Below are 18,531 nucleotides of genomic sequence, written 5' to 3'. Positions count from 1 at the left end.
ACACAGAGAGAGGCAGAGACACAGGCAGAGGGAGAAGCAGGCTCCATCCAGGGAGCCCGATGTGGGATTCAATCCTGGGACTCTGGGATCATGCCCTGAGCTGAAGGCAGACGCTCAACTGCTGAGCCACCCAGGTGTCCCTAGATTTAAACTTTAGATACAGATCAAGACTATTTATTTTTATGACCTTCAATTCTCTGCTGAGATTCCTTTTTCACCCGTTCTTTCCTTTTACTGTAAATACTTGAGCACAAGAGTCACAATTGTTATTTTAAAGTCTCTGCCTGCTAGTTCCATTATCTGGATCATCTACAGGTTGTTTTTTATTGTTTTCTAAAATATGATTGTGGGTGTCCCCTACTATTTTTGCTTCTTCATGTTATATATTATATATGCCATATATGTGTAAAATACATACATTTTTTCTTTTGGTATACCAGACTTTGCATGTAGAACAAAGACATGGGGAATGAAGAACACTGTTTCTCCCACAGCACGAGAGCCCTCTTTCATCTGTATCCAAAAGTGAATATGCAACTATTCACATTTTACTATGTGTTGAATTGATCTGGAAATGAGCCAAAGACTGAACTCACCTCTGTTTGCTTAGGGTTTAGGGTATTTCTCTTATTGTTGAGTCTGGAGCCAAGAGGGAGTTGGGCTGCAATGTTACCTTTGGATTCAACAGTTCTGGGCAGCAAGATTGCAGGACTGTGCAAGTCTTTCTGCTTTTTGGTCCTGCCTTTACTTCTTTTCTCTTAGAAAAAGTCGGGGAGAGGTGGTTAGGGAAGATTTTTATATTGAACAAATTACTGTTGTACTTGCAAGTCTTTCGACCTCCATCTTTTTTTTTTTCTTAACAAAACAGCTTTATTGGGATTTAATCCACATACCATAAAAGTCACCGATTTTAAAGGATAGAATTAAATAGTTTTTGGTATGTTACATTATTAAGTTAAAATTGTGGCAAAATATCATTTTGTAATTTTAACCATGTAAGTATACAATTCAGTGGCATGAACTATATTCACAATGTTTTTTTTTTTATAAGTTTATTTTTTTTTAATTATTTATTTATTTATGATAGTCACTCACAGAGAGAGAGAGAGGCAGAGACATAGGCAGAGGGAGAAGCAGGCTCCATGCACCGGGAGCCCGATGTGGGACTCGATCCTGGGTCTCCAGGATCGCGCCCTGGGCCAGAGGCAGGCGCCAAACCGCTGCGCCACCCAGGGATCCCTATATTCACAATGTTATACAGCCATCATCAATACCTATTTCCAGGATTTTTTCATCACCACAACCAAAATTCTTAACCATTAAGCAGTAAGTCCCACTCTCTCCTCCTTATAGCCAATGGTAATTTCTAATCTATTTTCTTGCTCTATGAATTTACCTATTCTAAATAAATACTTCATGGTGGAATCATACGTTACTTGTCCCTTTATGTCTGGCTCATTTTATTTAGCATAATGCATTCAAGGTTCATCCAAGTGTAGTGTGTATGAATCAGAACTTCATCCCTTTAGAAGGCTGGATAATATTCTGCCATATGAATAGGCCATATTTTGTTTGTCCAGTCATCTGTTGATGGAAACTTGGGTTGTTTCCTCCTTTTGGCTATTGTGAGTAATGCTCACAATAGTCTGCTGTGAAGACTGGTGAAAAGAGTCTCTTTGACTTCCTACTTTTAATTCCTATAGGTATATACCCAGTAGTGGCATTGCTGGGTCATATGGCAATTCTATGTTTGGCTTTTTGAGGAACCACTGAACTATGTTCTACAGATGCACTATTTTACATTCTAACCAACAATGTATGAGGGTTCCAATTTCTCTACATCCTTGTCAACACCTATTATTCTCAGGGTTTTAAAAATTATTATTATTGCCACCGAATGGGTGTAAAGAGGTATTTTCATTATGGTTTTGATTTTCATATTCCTAATGTTGAATGGTATTGATCTTTTCATGCACTTACTGGTCATTTATTTTGCTTGTTCCCCTTGTTGCCAAGAGCTCCTTCTGGATTCTTCTCTAGCCAGTACATTTCTTCAGTCTTTAGCAAGGCTTCTCTTCCACTTCTCAAACCCAGACCTGACATGTGCCCCCAGAATCCGCTATCCCATCACATTCACCTACCATGGGCTTCCCTCTCTGGAAATCAATTCCACAAGGCTTTCTGCCAGTCTGAGTCCCACTGTGACAGATACTTTCCAAAGATGGTCACAGCAATGTTTCTAGACTCATGTGCTCTTCTAAGAGGTAAAGTCTATTGCCCTCCTTTTACACTTGAATGAGATTTTATGACTGCCTTGAACAAGAGAATGCAACCTAAGTAATGCTCTGCAAATAGGTCATAAAAGGTTATATGGCTTCTGCTTGATTCCCTTTCTTTTTTTGAAAAATTTCCTTGGAATCCAGCCACCATGTTGTAAGGAAGCCCAGGCCACAGAGAGAAACCAAGAACTCCAGTTAAATTCTGAGCCAACAGCAAAACCAACCACTGGATATATATAAATGCTACTGATTTGGGGGTCATGTGTTACATGGCACTAGATAATTCCAATATCCATGGGATAAATGTGATTATTACACTATCTGGATTTTGCTTGGTGTTATTAAAGGAATTAAGGTCTTCCGAATCCTAGCCAGAATCTGCCTTGTACTCTTAGATCTATCTTTCTTTTCTTTTCTCTTTCTTTCTCTTTCTTTCTCTTAGTTATTTCTGAGGATACTCCTATCAACTGAAAATTTATTCATTTTTATGGTGTCTATCATGTGCTAGCCACAGTCCTAAGAATTGGGGATATAGCAATGAATACAACACAGAAAGCCCCTATCATCAGAAAAAATATTGATTTGAATTTTTGGCCCCTCCAATTGCAAACATAATTTCTGTGAAGAAGAATATGGGGGTGGGTGGTGGAAACGAGTAACCAATATAGAGTTTATCACAGTAAGTTTTATATCTGTTAGCTCAACATTATGCCTGTGAGTTCCTCATGCCACTTTGGTTTAGTCATTTTCACAGCTGGTTAAATTCTACTATAGAACAATACAAACTTGTCTACACATTGGAATACTGGTAAACATGTGGGATGCTTCCAGTCTTTGGTTACTGTAACAATGTGGCTATAAACGCTCCTGTATCCTGGTGCCCATGTCCATGATGACTTTCTCTAAAGAACACACCTAGGAGTTGGAACTACCAGTCTCTGTTGGATTAAGCCACACTATTTTCCAAGGTAAGGTTGTACCAAATGACACTCCAAAAAGGGGTACATGCAAACTTCCTTTGCTCTGTATAGATTTGCTGGCATTTGTTATAATTGCGCTTTGAATTTTTGCTGTTGTATAGGTGTGTATCTCTGTTGGTTTAATTCATATTACTAACTGAATGTTTCTTTCTTCTTTTTTTTTTAACTGAATGTTTCTTGGTCTTCTAGCTAACCTCTATCTATCTATCTATCTATCTATCTATCTATCTATCTATCTATTTATTTATTATATTTTATTCCTCCTTCTTTAAAAAATTGTGATAAAATATTCATAAAAGTTATTGACTTCAGCATTTTTAAGTGTACAATTTAGCAGCATCAGGTACATTTACAAAGTTGTGCAATAAACTATCTTTTTTTAATGAAACCTTTTTGCTTATTTTCCTTGTGTTTAAATTTACACATTTTATGTGTAGAGAGCTCAGTGAATTTTGACATACAAGTGTTTATAGCAGTTCAAAATAGCAGACATTGTTTGAGAACTTTAGACAGCTCCTCTGTACCCCATGTTTAATGCCCTAGGAGAAACCATCACTATAATTTCTATCATGCTAAGTTTTGCCTGTATTTGCCTCTTTAAGAAACTGTAATCCAACAGTACATACTCTCAGATCTAGCTTCTTTCATTTAACACTACATCTGTGGGATTTACCCATTTTGTTTTGTATACGAACATGCATTTGATTTCACTATTTTGTAGTATGCCACCGTACAAATATACCACAATTTATTTATCCATTCTTCAGCTGATAGGCATTTTGGTTGTTTCTTGTTTTTAGTTATTACAAATACACTACCAGGAACATTCTCATTCCTACCTTCTTGTGAAGGAAAGCACTTGTTTCTGCTGGTTACGTTATACCGAAGTAGATACGCTGGCTCAAGACGAATTTTTTTGTGGTTATATGGATTTATACTCCCTTATGCAACATACGAGTTTCTAGTTGCTATACCTCCTCACCAATATTGAATACTGTCAACCTTTTAGCCATTTTGGTGGTGGTGTACTTGCCTTCTTTTTAGTTGTATTGTTTACATATTCTAAATTCAATTACTCTGTCAGTTTTATAGGCTGTAATTTTACCATTTCATGGCTTATTTTACCTTAAGAGAGCTATAATTTTAGTGAAGTCAAATTTTCTTTTTGCCTGAAGAATATCCTTTAGAATTTGCTTCAGGTCTGCTAGGCATAAATTCTCTCAGTATCTGTCTGAGAAATGTCTTGATTTCCCTTCAATCTTTAAAGATGTTTTTTCTGGGGTTTAGAAATTCTAGGTAAAAAGACTGTCTCTGGCTTTCACTGTCACTGCTGAGAAGTCAGCTCTGAGTCCAACTATTGCTCTTTTAAAGGTAACTTGTCTTTCTCTTGAGGGTTTTTAACATTTTATCTTTATAGCTGTGCAGCTTCACTGTGATGGGTCTTGGAATCAGTTTCTTTTCACACGTTCTACTCAGCATTTGTGGGACTTTTGAATCTGTGGGTTACTGTTTTCTACTGGTTTTGGAAATGTCTTTTTCTCTGATATTGTCACACATCTTTTCTCCTCTTCTTTGATTAAACGTGTTAAATTTTTCTTAACATCTGGCTATCTTTTGTATCTTTCATCTTTTTTGCTCCCCATGATATATTCCAGGTAACTCAATCTGACCTGCTCGTGAGTTTGACAGCCGCCAAACTATAATCTGTGGACTCAATCCGGGCTGCTGTTTTGGTAAATAAAGTTTTATGAAAGCATAATCATGTTCATTCACGTATTTACTGTCTATGGCCTGCTTTTGTGTAGCAATAAGTAGCTGTGGTGGAAACTGTATGTGGTTCTCGAACTATCCAGTCCTTTATAGAAGTTTGCTGATCCCTATTCTGGTAGATTACCATTCTCTTCAGCTGGGTCTAATCTGCTGATTTTAAATTTTAATTATATTTTTCTAGAAGTTCTATTTGGTTTTCAATGCAGCTATGACACATCTCACCCCTTCCTCTTCACCGGTATGTTCAAGTTTGCCTTTTATTTCTATCAAGCATGTAAAACATAGATGTTTTATAGTGTGGAAGTCTTTGCACATGTATGTCTGATGTTTATTCTGGGCCCTGCTCATAGTTCCTTATTTCCTTTTTTGATTAATTTAGGCGAGAGAATTGACGTCCTAGGCTTAGGAGTAAAATCATCCCAGGCTTAGAGTAAAGCTACTTTTCTTCAAAGTGGGTCTGCGCTGCTTTTGCCAGCCATCTGCAGACATCACCACCATAGGATCCTGTCAGGCTACATTCACAGGTGGAGACCCAGTGAATCTGGAGTCCCAGCTCACCTTGGGGTGGTCTCTTTTAGACTCCTCATTCTGTGCCTATATCAGTTGGGACTTCTGTTCCTTTGCCCTTTGGGGTTATTAAAATTTTCTCAGATGAGGGACGCCTGGGTGGCTCAGTGGTTTAGCGCCTGCCTTCAGCCCAGGACGTGATCTTGGAGTCCCAGGATCAAGTCCCACATTGGGCTCCTGGCAAGGAGCCTGCCTCTCCCTCTGCCTGTGTCTCTGCCTCTTTCTCTCTCTGTGTCTCTCATGAATAAATAAATTAAATCTAGGGATCCCTGGGTGGCGCAGCGGTTTAGCGCCTGCCTTTGGCCCAGGGCGCGATCCTGGAGACCCGGGATCGAATCCCACGTCGGGCTCCCGGTGTATGGAGCCTGCTTCTCCCTCTGCCTATGTCTCTGCCTCTCTCTCTCTCTCTCTCAATATGTGACTATCATAAATAAATAAAAAAAATTTAAAAAAAAAATAAATTAAATCTTAAAAAAAATAAAATAAAATTTTATCGATGAATGAATGCCCTCATGGTAACACTGGCTCTTGCGTTCTCATCACTTCTACAGATGCCCATTTTCTTTTTATCTGGCTTGGCAAAATACCCTGTTAGCTGCCAGTGCATGCATGCATTTTATTTATTTATTTATTTATTTATTATTTATTATTTTAATTTTTTTGCCAGTGCTTTTGAAACTGTGGTTTTTGTGTTTTATCTACCATTTTTAGCCATTTCCAGTGAGGACCTCAGTTTAAATGACTTCACCTGCCATTATCAGCTCCGAAGTTAGACTTCCCCCTGCCACAGATCACTGATCAGGATAAAACCTGTCTTTGAAGGAAAGGGAGCACTAAGAAAATATCTTCCTGAAGATGTGGCAGAAACATACGGTACATCTGCCACTTCGTTAGTTAACGGACATGTGTCAAGTCCACCTTCAGAAAGCCACCATCGTCTTTGCTACATTAGAGGACCTTTCTTCACAAGGACTCCTTGAGGGGTTACTGTGATCTGAAAGCATGTGATATAACAATACATTTACTCTCTCTGAGCCCTCGCTGTCCTCATCTGTGGAATGGGGACAATAATAGCACCTACCTCCCAGAAGCACTAATGATTATGTGAGTCCATTTATGTAAAGCACTTAAAACCATGCCCACATGTAGATCACCACTATCTGTACAAACTCAAACAACTCAGGTCACCAAAGTGCATACAGCTTAGTCCAGAGGCCATATATGGTGTCGGTTACATTTTCTTCTTTTGGCTTAAATAACCATTTAAAAAGGTAAAAAGTATTCTTAGCTCCAGGACCTTAAAAAGAAAACAAAAAACCCCATACAACAAGGCTGAGGAGGAGATGTAGCCCATGGACTGTAGTGTGTGAACTCCCGCCCTAGCAGAATGGGCAGAGAAGATGGATAGAGATCAGATACTGTGCTTCTAAAGTGCTTCCTAGAGGACTGTCAGAGAAGGGTCAAAACTATAGTGATTCTCTCGAATCAGAGACTGAGATTTCTGCCTCCCCAAGGGAGCCAAAGAAGGCAGAGCTTGAGAATCCTATGAGGCTATTTGCTGGCATCGGGCATAGAGTACAAACTGCTTACACTGTGTGGGAATGATGTGGATGGGTCTGCTACACGTTGACATGAATGGAAACAAACATACATTATTTACCTGGCCAAAGACTGTTCCGCCAGTACTGGTTGCTTGACCAAACAAAGAACCAGTATTACTAGACCCAAAACCTGTAAAATAAGAAGAGAACAAGTTTAATTTGGATGACTCCTTTACAACATCAAGTATTTTGTTTGTTTTTAAATTGCATTCAGATGTACTAAGATACCTGATAATAAGTCAACTCACAAATAAAATCTGTTTTCCTTTATAGGAAACGGAGAACATTATGAGTAAATAAAGACCTTTGGTCATCGTTAACATTTCATACTAATATAAATTCCAAAATCCTGAGGACTGAATTCTTGTCTCCTACCAAACCCCAGGTGGGTAGGGACTGATACAGCAGTATACTCTCAGGGTAGTTTTTCCTTAGACTTAGCTGTCATGGAGTCTTTCCAATGACTGACTTAATATCATGAATATTTTTACTCTCTGGTTTCCTCAAATACGAGATTCTTTTGGGGTAGTTCATCTTTCTTCTGGTTGGCAGAGGATGTCTGAAGCGCTGGTCTGAACAGGACCTGGGAAAACCAGATGAGACTGTGTACTCTAACTGAAGAGCCCTAGACAAGGAGTTAGAAGGCAAGAGTTCCCTTCCCAGCCGTGTCACTGATCTAGGTGGGTGAGCTCAGGCAAGTGTCAATTCTTCCACCAGGGCTTAAGTATATTGTTCAGGTACCTTTCCACATAGTTACTAGATGAAAGATTTTTTCAGAGGTTCTCAATTATGTTCAAATAGTTGGATTAAACTTGTGCATGAGGGATTCTCAGGTTCAGACTGCAGAAAAAGGATGCACCCCAGTGTGTGGAACACCCTTCTCTGTGAGACTCCTCAGGCCTTTCCCCTTGCCCACTCTCCACAACCATCATCACATTTCCCATAATTCCCACAGGCCAAACAGCCTCCTGATAGGGCAGCAGGTAGATCTCAGGACTCTTTCAGCTCTGTGTCCTTGTAGCTGAACTTAGTGGGAGCTTAACAAATATTTGTTGAGGGAAGGAAGGAAAAATTTTCCTTCCTGATAAATTATGAACCATTTTCAAATAAATCATCACCATGTGAACGAATAAGCAGTTATTCATAACCTTGCCCAACAAGAATTCATCAATCCCTGTTTCTCCTCCCACAGCCTAACTGAAGAAATGCCTTTTCCCTAAGATAATTATCAGAAAGCGAAATTATTTTCAAATTGTCTTATTGATAACTTGTGGAAGTAAAGGCAGCTGCTAAAATTGGACACACAACAGTGGATTGTGTTTTACTTAAAAAAGTAACATTTAAAGATTTTTGTTTGGGCAGCCCCGGTGGCGCAGTGGTTTAGTGCCTCCTGCAGCCTGAGGTGTGATCCTGGGGACCCAGGATCAAGTCCCACATCGGGCTTCCTGCATGGGGCCTGCTTCTCTCTCTGCCTGTGTCTCTGCCTCTCTCTCGCTCTCTCTGAATGAATAAATAAATAAATCTTTAAAAAAAAAAAAAAAATAAAAAAATAAAGATTTTTGTTTAATTACACTGAAAATGGGGAAAAAACACAACTTCTCAAACATCAGTATCTGCCCTCATAGCAAGTAAGATGGCGTCAGAGGCAGCAGGATATAAAATGTTGGCAGGGCAGCGAACTAGGAGGCACTTCAGAGTCTGGTTCTGGCTCATGACCTTAGATGAGTCTCCTCGAGGCTTGACAGTTTGGGACCTAACAGCCTCTAAGCACCTTCCAAATCTAAAGGTATGAACCTTGCTATGACCTTAAGCTAAAGATGTGTGTTTTTCCCCATGAAACTGGCACTCTGCTGACTAAGACTGGAGAACTTGCTGAGGAGCAGAACTGCAGTGATGGTGACAAGGCCCAGGAAATGCCTGAGGCCGCCAGTGCTCTGAGGTGCCCTTCTTGAATTTGGAGTCTCTCTTTTGTTTCCCCTCCTTTCTTTTAATTTGAAATACAGGATTTTTGCAAATGTTTCAAATAATGCAGAGGAGAACAAAGGGAGTCTTCTGTAAATTCTTACCTGAAGCTTGACAAAAGCTAAACCCAGAGGATGACGCCACCGTTGTGGTGGTGGCAGAGGTGCCACCAAACACAGAGCCTCCCTGCCCGAAGCCAGGACTCTGCCCAAACGCGGGAGGGTTGCTCTGGCCAAATAGCACCCCTCCTGTGTTGGCAGAAGACTGTCCAAACGAGAAGGAGCTGGAGCTACTGGTACTTGAGGAGGCACCAAAGACATTCCCACTGGCAGACGTGGAGGTGGAAGATGCGGACTGGCCAAAAGCAGGCCCAGAGCTGAACCCAGGCTGATTGAAGGAAAAGCCACTTGCAGGGCTGCTGGTGGACTGCCCAAAGGCCGGAGCCTGTCCAAACGTCGTCTGTCCAAAGACCCCGGTGGCTGAGGTGCCGAAGGCAGGGCTGCCAAAGCCTGAGCTGCTGACCGGAGGTGTGGCAGCTGCCGTGCTGGCTACACTGCCAGTCTGTGGCCCAAACAGGCTTGGTGCGGTGCTGACGGCCGCCTGCCCAAACACAGGGGTGGTCGAGGGGGCAGTGGCCGTGTTGCTGGGGAGCTGACTGAAAGCTGAGCTAGAACTGGCAGCGGGGGGCTGAGTGAAGACAGATGAGCCCGCGGTGGCAGTCCCAAACACTGGTGTCTCTGTGACTGGGCTTGGAGCAACACTGGAAACAGAGCTGGAGGTTACAGGGGGACCTGGGGTTTCAATGGCCACAGGGACCACGCTGGGGACTGCAGCAGCCGTGACAGTGCTCTGCCCAGTTGCTGAGAGCGTTGAGGTGGGAGACGCTGATTCCGTCCTGACATCGGGGACTGTGGGGGCAGCTGGAGTGGCCTCGGCACCAGGTGCTATGAGACTGGTATTGGAGCCTGCAGGGCCAGGGCTGCTGGCTGCAGGCTGAGCCACAGCAGCTTCTTTTTTAACAGAGTCGGAAGTCTGCAGAGGAGCCTGGGGAAGTGAGGTTGACGGCTGCGGCCCCAGAAGCGAGCTTGTTGAGGCTGAGACCTCACTGTTGTCTGGCTTCTCAGGAGAAGCTGATGACGTGGATTCCTCTGTGCTTTTCCCAGAGGCCACAGGCAGGGTGGGAGCAGATGCTGAATTCAGGAGGCTACCAAAGGACAATGTGGGGAATGCGGTAGGAAGGGGGGTGGCAGTTGTTGCTGATGGGGGGGTAGGTGGGGGTACCATACTACTCGTCTGTTGGTTGCCAAAGGAAAAACTCGTCTTGCTACCACCTGGGGTCATCCCACCAAAACCCATTATCCCTGAGGATCCTGCACTGGTGAGGGGCAGGCCGCCAAAGATGCCAGTTGAGGAGCTGCTAGTGCTTGTGCCAGCTGCCGCTGGTGCCCCTGCAGTGGTGGTCACAGAGGAGGTCACGGGGGGCTCTGCATGCTTCCCTACCAGGGGAGGGCCAGTAAAACTAAACCCCGAGGGGACGGTTGAAGTCTTGGCCGGCTGCACACCAGTCAGGTTTGTGGATGAAGCCTTAATGGTTGGTTTTGTAGAATCATCTGCTTGGCCGACGCGCAGTCCTGAAAAACTTCCCAGGGTCTCTCCAGCCAAAGAACTTGGAAACAGAAGCTCTCCCAACTTGGATGGTGGAGTTTCCAGCTTGCCAGAGGCAGTAGAGGCAGCAAGTCCAGAAGGTGCTGCAGGTCGGCCACTGGAAGGCGCAGGCTCCGCAGGAGAGGTGGTGGTGGCTCCAGAGCTGTGTGGCGCTGCCATCCCCGAGGGTGGGGAGCTTTCAGTACCTGGCTCATAAAAAGTTTTGCCTCCCCCGCCAAAGGAGAATGCGTCGAGCTGGTGTGACTCTTTAGTGGGGGGTGCTGCCCCTAGCAAGAAAAAGAAATTAGAAAGTGGGTTGGATTTAGCAACACATAATCTGTCATATTCCCACGGACTGTTTCCAAGCCCATGTCTCTCTCCCCTCGATACAGTCGGGATGGCTGTCCTGGGACAGCACTTTTCCTTGGGGAAACATAGTGAAGGCTTTTCCACGAGAGGGCTAGTTCTGAGCAAGCTCACGGAGGTGAGAAGAATAAACATCCTTTTTGTGACCATTACATCATAACTAACATACTGTCCTATCTAGAATGCATGAAATTCACAGGGTTATCACACTGTGATAGAGAAATAAAATGACATCTTCTCTCTTTTTTTCCCTGTGTGTGCCTTCCTCAATAATACTTTTGACACAGTGCTTGTCTACGGACCTCCTGGTAGGCCAGGACTTGATCCAAAATGGAAGTTCCTCATGCGTTTTTTATGGGCAAAGAAAATATCAGTACACAGACAATTATTTTTATGTACAATGAAGGGTCATTCCCTAGTGCTCACTCGGTAATCAGCTTTACATAAAGAGGCAATATGACCCGGGGGTCAAGGTCATAGGCTCTGGAGCCTGGTACTCTGCCACCTGCTGTCTGTACAACTAATAACTCTGAAAAAGTTACTTTACCTCTTGGGGCCTCAATTTCCCCATTTGAAAAATAGACATAGTAAGAGTAGCTACATCAGAGAGCTGTTATAAAGATGAAATGAAACAGGTGAAGCACTACCAACTCCCGGTCAAATAGTAAGCGCGAATAAAAGTAACCAAAATATGATAGTTCTAGGTAAAATTCACCTATTACAGTGTTTATTGATGTTTCTAACCCATATTGTTCTAAGAAGTCTGGTTTCTTGGAAGACTGCAAAGCCCCAATTTCCTGTGTACAATTTCCTGAAAAACCTTGTATCACTGCTGTTGTACTGGGTTGCTTATGGTTCTGGGTGGTTTCTATTCTATTAATTAAAATGTTTATGGAATTACCACTGCATTTTAGGACTATTTTACTTATGACTTCTGACAGTTATTATTTTGTTCCTCTTAATCTTTTTATATCACTGAGTTGTTTTTCCTCTAGAAAGTGGGACAGGGGAAGACATGGGCCTGGCCTCCAGTGTACGCTGCCATATCTATGCGGGCAAAGGTTATGAAAACAGTTTAAGAATCATTATTCTAGAAAGAAAGGAAGGAAACCATCAACTCTTTAAGTGCCACACACAAATTAGGTTTAGGAAGTCTGCTATGCTTTTAGCTCCCTAATCTCTCTCCAGATCTTAAGGGATCCCTTTTTCACTAAAACTTCTACCACTTAGGTTGGCACAAAGAAAGCACTAAAAAAATATTTGTTGAATGAACAGAAGAAAGACGCTTAATGTGTTATTATTTGGAAAACCTAGAAATAACCTAAATGTCCAAAAGGTAAATGGGTTAAATAGATCACAGCATATATACAAGACAGAAATCACGTAGCCATTGCAAGTAACATTTATATAACGTTTCCAGTAATACTGGAAAAATCCTAAGAGATGGTGTTAAATGAAATATAGAAGAAGACAAAAAACCCAGAAGGACATATAAAAGAAATGCAGCAACTGAGGAGCACAATGTTTGATTATGGAATACATCCCTTTCATAGGAAGAGCTTGCTTTTCAAAATGAAAGAAAAATAAACTTAATTAAACTGAGAACTGAGAGGCACTTAAAAAATACATGTGGTTTCTTTACAGGTCCCTAAATTCTTTTCAACGTTAAAAACATGCCAGTTGATGGATATATAACAACACACTGCGGACCAGTGTGTTCACAGACAGGTTATCTGGGAGAGAAGATGAATCTGGTCTTTTACAGATAAGAAGATGGAGTGAGACATTTTAATTCACACATTAACATCTACCTTTATAGCCCAGTCTTGCTTTCCCAGAAACAAATCTTTTCCTTGTTCGTAATTTAAAAAGTCAACAGAAGTCCTCCCCTTTGGTTTAAATCCTGCTTAGGGATTCCTGGGTGGCGCAGCGGTTTGGCGCCTGCCTTTGGCCCAGGGCGCGATCCTGGAGACCCGGGATCGAATCCCACGTCGGGCTCCCAGTGCATGGAGCCTGCTTCTCCCTCTGCCTGTGTCTCTGCCTCTCTCTCTCTCTGTGACTATCATAAATAAATAAAAATTTAAAAAAAATAAATCCTGCTTATTTCAAAGGACCAACATCGACACCGAACTTACTGCCGATGCTTTAAGTCAAGACTCGGCAGCAAGGAAAATGTTGACATATCTGTACAGAACCCAGCACCTGTTTAGAGGTAACACAAGAGGATGGCTGCACCCCACAGAGAGACTGTACCTTGTGTGACGGTGACGTTAGAAGACGGGGTTGGTGTGATTATCCCAAAATTAAAGCCAGTCCTAGGGAGCGCAAGAAGAGAAGTTAAAGAGGAACAAACAACTAGGGCACAATGCTGCCCTTTTACTGTCACATTTTATGACTCATTCATACAACTGATCTGATTGATCTACTCGCAGGAACTTACAATAGAGAAGATAAACAGCAGTAGAGTAAATGCATGAATCTCAGAGACAGTAAAGGGCTCAGAGCGACAGCTGCATTTCCTCGGCAGAGTCTGGGTGGGGACCTGTGCCAAGGAAAGCTAAGGAGCAGTTGTGGAAACGCACAGGGAATGCGTATGCAGGCACAGTGGCTAGGGCAGATGGTGTGCCTCAGGATGGATGTAAAGGGGCCCAGGCCAGGGAGAACCCCCTCCCTCGTAACCCACCCTAAGATCAGAGAGCTCGTCAGGAGTGTGCCACGCTGCCAGGGGACAGGAAGGAAAGCATGAAATAGAAGCCACTGTCTCTGCCATTTTGACAGAACACTTGGTTCTTGGCTGGGAAAATTTGGGTCAAAACCTTTCTGTACCCCTCTTATCAACCCCTCTCTCCTATTGTAGGTTTTCTTTAAGCTGTGAGTAAAGACTCCACAGCCAAAGGAGAAAATTCAACACACACATGAACTAGAACAGACCACTCACTGTGGTAAAGTTCAAATAGCACATTTAAAAGTCTAGTTTTAAAACCTATGGCCAACCACATCAAATATAGTATTGTAAGGATTTAGGTTTTTCTTACCCATCATTGCCTTCCTCCAATGGACACTAATTATCTAAGAGGATGTGTTCTACATTTTGTATTTTTAAAAAACCCCTTCTTTGTCTCAACCTTGAAGAAATTTTACCTAATAGGCGTAAACCAACTGACAGAGTGACCCAAACTTTTTCACCTTATGTTAAAAATGGAAGAAGAATATCCATTTACAGAAGTAAAGATTATTAGCCTTCGTAAAAGAAGCAATAACTCCTGGCACTGACCTACTCTTTGAAACTGGCTCCCAATTATCTCTGAGAAGTATAAAACACAATGATTTACACTAAGGAAAAAATAATATATCATCTCCCCCCTCAAATTAAATTGTAAACCCCCTATTTGCTCTTAACATGTTAAGTTGAAGGGCATTTAGGAAACACATTAATATTAGGGGAGAGACTGTGGTTAATGTGACTCCAGTCACAAAAGCACAAAATGGGAGAGCTCCAGAGGTTTTCCTAATGGGAGCTGAATATCATGCAGCCCTTCAATGGCAAAAGTCTTTGGACAAGTTTTTATCTCTCTTCCACTGAGCCCAGCTCCTGGCCAAGGGCACCTTTCACAGGACTCCACACAGGCAAGTGCCTCCAGCACTGAGAAGAGGCACTGTCCCTATAAAGATAATCAAGGTGCACATGGAACGAAGGTTAGAAGACTCTTTCATTTTTAAAAATGACTCAACTTTCCAAGTACAGCCATCACTACTTTTAGAAAAATGAGACAGGAATACTTCTCCATATCTATATAAGACCCAGATTCCCCAATGGCTCCTGTCTTTCATCACCTTTTCGAAGTTTAATGTATAGTGATCTCTCAAGCAGTCAAGCCAATCCAAATGTCACACCTAACCCCCAAATGGTGTCAGAATGCAAATATATCAGGGTGAGAAGTTAGAAAACCCACCACAGAATCTGACACAGACCTACTACCCAAAGAAAAGGAGGCTTAACCTAAAAAACAAAACAAAGAAATATATTGTAACACACATATAAACTTGAATTGAAAATGGGAAATACAGTTGGCCCTTGAACAATGCAGCGGTTAGGGGCACCCACCCCATGCAGTTGAAAATCTGCGTGTAACTTCTAATTCCCCAAAACTTAACTACAAATAGTCTATTGTTGATGGGATGCTTTACTAACAACATCAACAGTTGATGAACACATATTATATGCATTATGTCCTGTATCTTATAATACAGGAAGCTAAAGAAAAAAATTAAAATCATAAGGAAAAGACATCTATAGTACTATACTGCATTTATTAGGAAAAAAAATTCACATATAAGTGGACCTGCACCGTTCAAACCCCTATTGCTCAAGGGTCAGCTGTAGATCTACATTAGGACAATAAGCTGCTGCCACTATTATCAGATGCATTACTGAAGTGATAACAACTCTGGGGTTCATATACAGTTAATAAGCAGATAAATATACCTCTGATTTTAAGACTGGGGGAAGCTATCTATAAGGTTGCTGGCAATCTGCCATGAAATTTAGTTCATTACTGACCCTGCTGGAGAAAATGAGAACGACTTGCTGAGCTGCCCAGCAGCAGGCGGAGGAGAAGTCACAGCTGTTTCTATCTTGGCTGCCCCTGGCCCTGAAATCGTGGGAAAGAAAATAAGAACATTACAAAAATGCTGTTAGAAACACCGTTCCACTTTGTGATTCTGTATAGCACCAGTTGTGCAATGCCACGTAGAGGAGCGCGGCTGCAGTCCGCAGGCCCCTACCATGCTCTCTGACAGGTCAGGTCAGTGGCCAGGGGAGTGGACGTGTTGCCAAACTCGTGCGCGAGGCCTCTGAACTTTCTGGTTGGCTCCGTCCGTGTTAATTCCAAACCAACACATGCCCCAGCCTTCTTTCCAGAAAAGATATCGAAATCGTTCCAGTGCAGTTTAAATTGAAACCTCTGAAAGTAGTTTTTTAATTTTATAAGATATACTTTATAATGAAGTTTTATAATTATGGTTAAGTAGTATATAACTGAAGGAAAAAGATCCAAAAAGAAATAGGTTAATAGGTGAAATATATCTGAATAGTGACTTCATGGCTATTTGCTTTCTCTCTACATTCCTGTATTTCTCTTAGGGCATCATTTTATATTTCATAAATATTAACTTTCTTTTTCATTACAAAAGTAATACATGATTCCTGCAATGCAGAAAGTGTAGAAAGCTAAAAGTATGATCCATTCTCTTCTCCAAGTTCAATTTCACTGTAAGTACTCATAAACAGTTTGGGGTATATCTTTAATTTCCTCCCCCATTGCTCTACTTTAAAAGAGGGAGGGAGAAGAAACACTATGTCTAAAAAGCCCAAACTGGGGCGCCTGGGTGGCTCAGTCAGTTAAGTGTCTGACTCTTGGTAACTCAGGTCTTGATGAGTTCCTGAGTTCCAGCCCCAAGCTGGGCTCCACGCTAGAGGTGGGCATGAAGCCTACTTAAAAAAAAAAAAAGGGGGGGGGGCACAAATCAAATCAAATGTAAGAAAAAGTACATTCTCTTCAGATGAGTATGGGGTAGATATTAGTAAAATTATTTTAAAAACTACTATAATGCAATGTGGTATGTATAGGGATATTCAATGCAATCTTGCTTATAATCTTGAAAAATTAGAAATAATCTAAACTATCAGCATAGTACTGATAAAACTTAACAGGGTGCAACTCCTAGGCTACAGCTGAAACAAGTTAGTTAGAGCTGTGTCAGATTTGGAAAGATGAGCCGAATAGTTACTGCAATGGGGGGAGGATTAACATACACAGGATATGCCTATTTTTGTTAAAAAAGAAAAAAAAAAAAAAACAACAATGAAGTAAACTTCAAGATATACAAATTAAATCATTAAGGGCTGCTATTTCTAGAATATGATTTGAAAGGGCAGCTTTTACTTTTTTACATTCTATACCTCTTCAGTGTAGACTTTTTGAACATCTAAAATTGTTTCATAATCAGAATAGCAACAGAGGTATTTCCATTCTTAAAGAGAGAACTACAGAGGTCTCAGAATAAATTTTTAAAGAAACTTTGTAAGCTTCTGAATAGTATTTTTCAGGGAAATTTTTCTGCCCCCAAAACCCTTTTCCTTTGATTATCCAGTGAGTGAAAACAGAAGTATATGCCGAGCAATGAAAGACAGATTTCACAATCACTGCTGCATGATGAATCTCAGAAAATGTCTGGGAAAGTCACGCTAACTGTGTAAGATGTATGTGAAGCAAAGTTTCTTAGATATCCTTGGTTCTTAAGTTCTAGAGTGACAAGCTCTTCAAAGCAGTCCTTGAAAGAAGCTGGGATAGATGTCTTTCAAAAACTTTCTAAAACATTAGCCAGAAATGGAAATGAACTTAATTTGAATCTTAAATGATTCAAAAGTCTTTGACAACTCCACTAAATTTTCACTTTTAACAGACAACTTTAGATCTCAGTTAAGAAGTGCTACAAAACTCCTTCTCATAGAAAGCTTACACGACACAATGGTGGCTCTGCACTAATCCAAATTCTAGAGCTCAACTTTGGCATACATGCTAATGGATTTCTCCTGAATGCAGGGACTATTTACAGAAGATAGACCCAATATCCAGGCAGATAGCTCTCAATCATAGAGAATAGAATGACTATATGGCTGAGCAGAGATGACAGAATGTGGGCTGCCGATGGGGGAGGTTCAGTGTCCAACAGAATCCGCCTGGAGACCCACTTGAGAGCATGAATGAAAGCAAAAGTCGGAGTCCATGGTGTGGTGAAAATACAGAACTGCAGGCAGCACAAGACTCCCAAAGCAGAAGGTGACACATGCCAAACTAGGGGTTATAAAAAAGGAGCCACCAGGAAGGGGGTGCCAAGGGCGACCCCACATCAACATCAAGTTATACATAACCTTGTGCTTCAAGGTGGTTTGGGGAACATTGACCCCTTGGTCATGGCACAATGGTGACTACAAAAACTATGAATTTTAAGAATAACTAAGCTTGAGTGGGCTTTGGGAAGTACGTGAAACCATAAAATCTGATACTGACATTATATCTACTCTGACATCTTATATTATAACCGCTCTGTTTTTCCAGCTTTGAATTATCACTGTGAACCAAGAGGATATTTCACTCCTTTTAGTAGAAGACTATAGTTCCTGTTCCACTCTCCTCCCCTCTTAACTTTGATCATCCAGCAAGGCTAGTGAAGACAACGGTATTGCTCCTTTTCAGGAAGAGCATTTCTAGGAAGATTTTTTTCATACTGTGCTTGAATTTCGGAGTCTGCAGAGCTGGTGGAGGGCTCGCTATTTCCTGGAGACTTCATCGACTGAAA

The 18,531-nt window shown here is 41.6% G+C and overlaps 1 protein-coding gene across 5 annotated transcripts in view; it reads right to left on the bottom strand.

The window, feature by feature from the left end:
- Positions 1 to 18,531, bottom strand: part of NUP214 (nucleoporin 214) — a 103,450-nt gene that overhangs the window by 22,396 nt on the left and 62,523 nt on the right. For all 5 annotated transcript variants that reach the window (XM_077851090.1, XM_077851088.1, XM_077851086.1 and 2 more), the window contains 4 exons: positions 15,731 to 15,821; positions 13,423 to 13,484; positions 9,264 to 11,090; positions 7,257 to 7,327 (listed from right to left, as the gene is read on the bottom strand). In XM_077851090.1, the coding sequence (XP_077707216.1) occupies positions 7,257 to 7,327; positions 9,264 to 11,090; positions 13,423 to 13,484; positions 15,731 to 15,821 (2,051 nt within the window). The remainder of the gene's footprint in view (positions 1 to 7,256; positions 7,328 to 9,263; positions 11,091 to 13,422; positions 13,485 to 15,730; positions 15,822 to 18,531) is intronic.

Source organism: Canis aureus, chromosome 16 (assembly GCF_053574225.1).
Source record: "Canis aureus isolate CA01 chromosome 16, VMU_Caureus_v.1.0, whole genome shotgun sequence".
NCBI classification, from domain to species: Eukaryota; Metazoa; Chordata; class Mammalia; order Carnivora; family Canidae; genus Canis; species Canis aureus.
The sequence above is the reverse complement of the archived record's forward strand: the minus strand, read 5'-3'. Positions and strand labels throughout refer to the sequence as shown.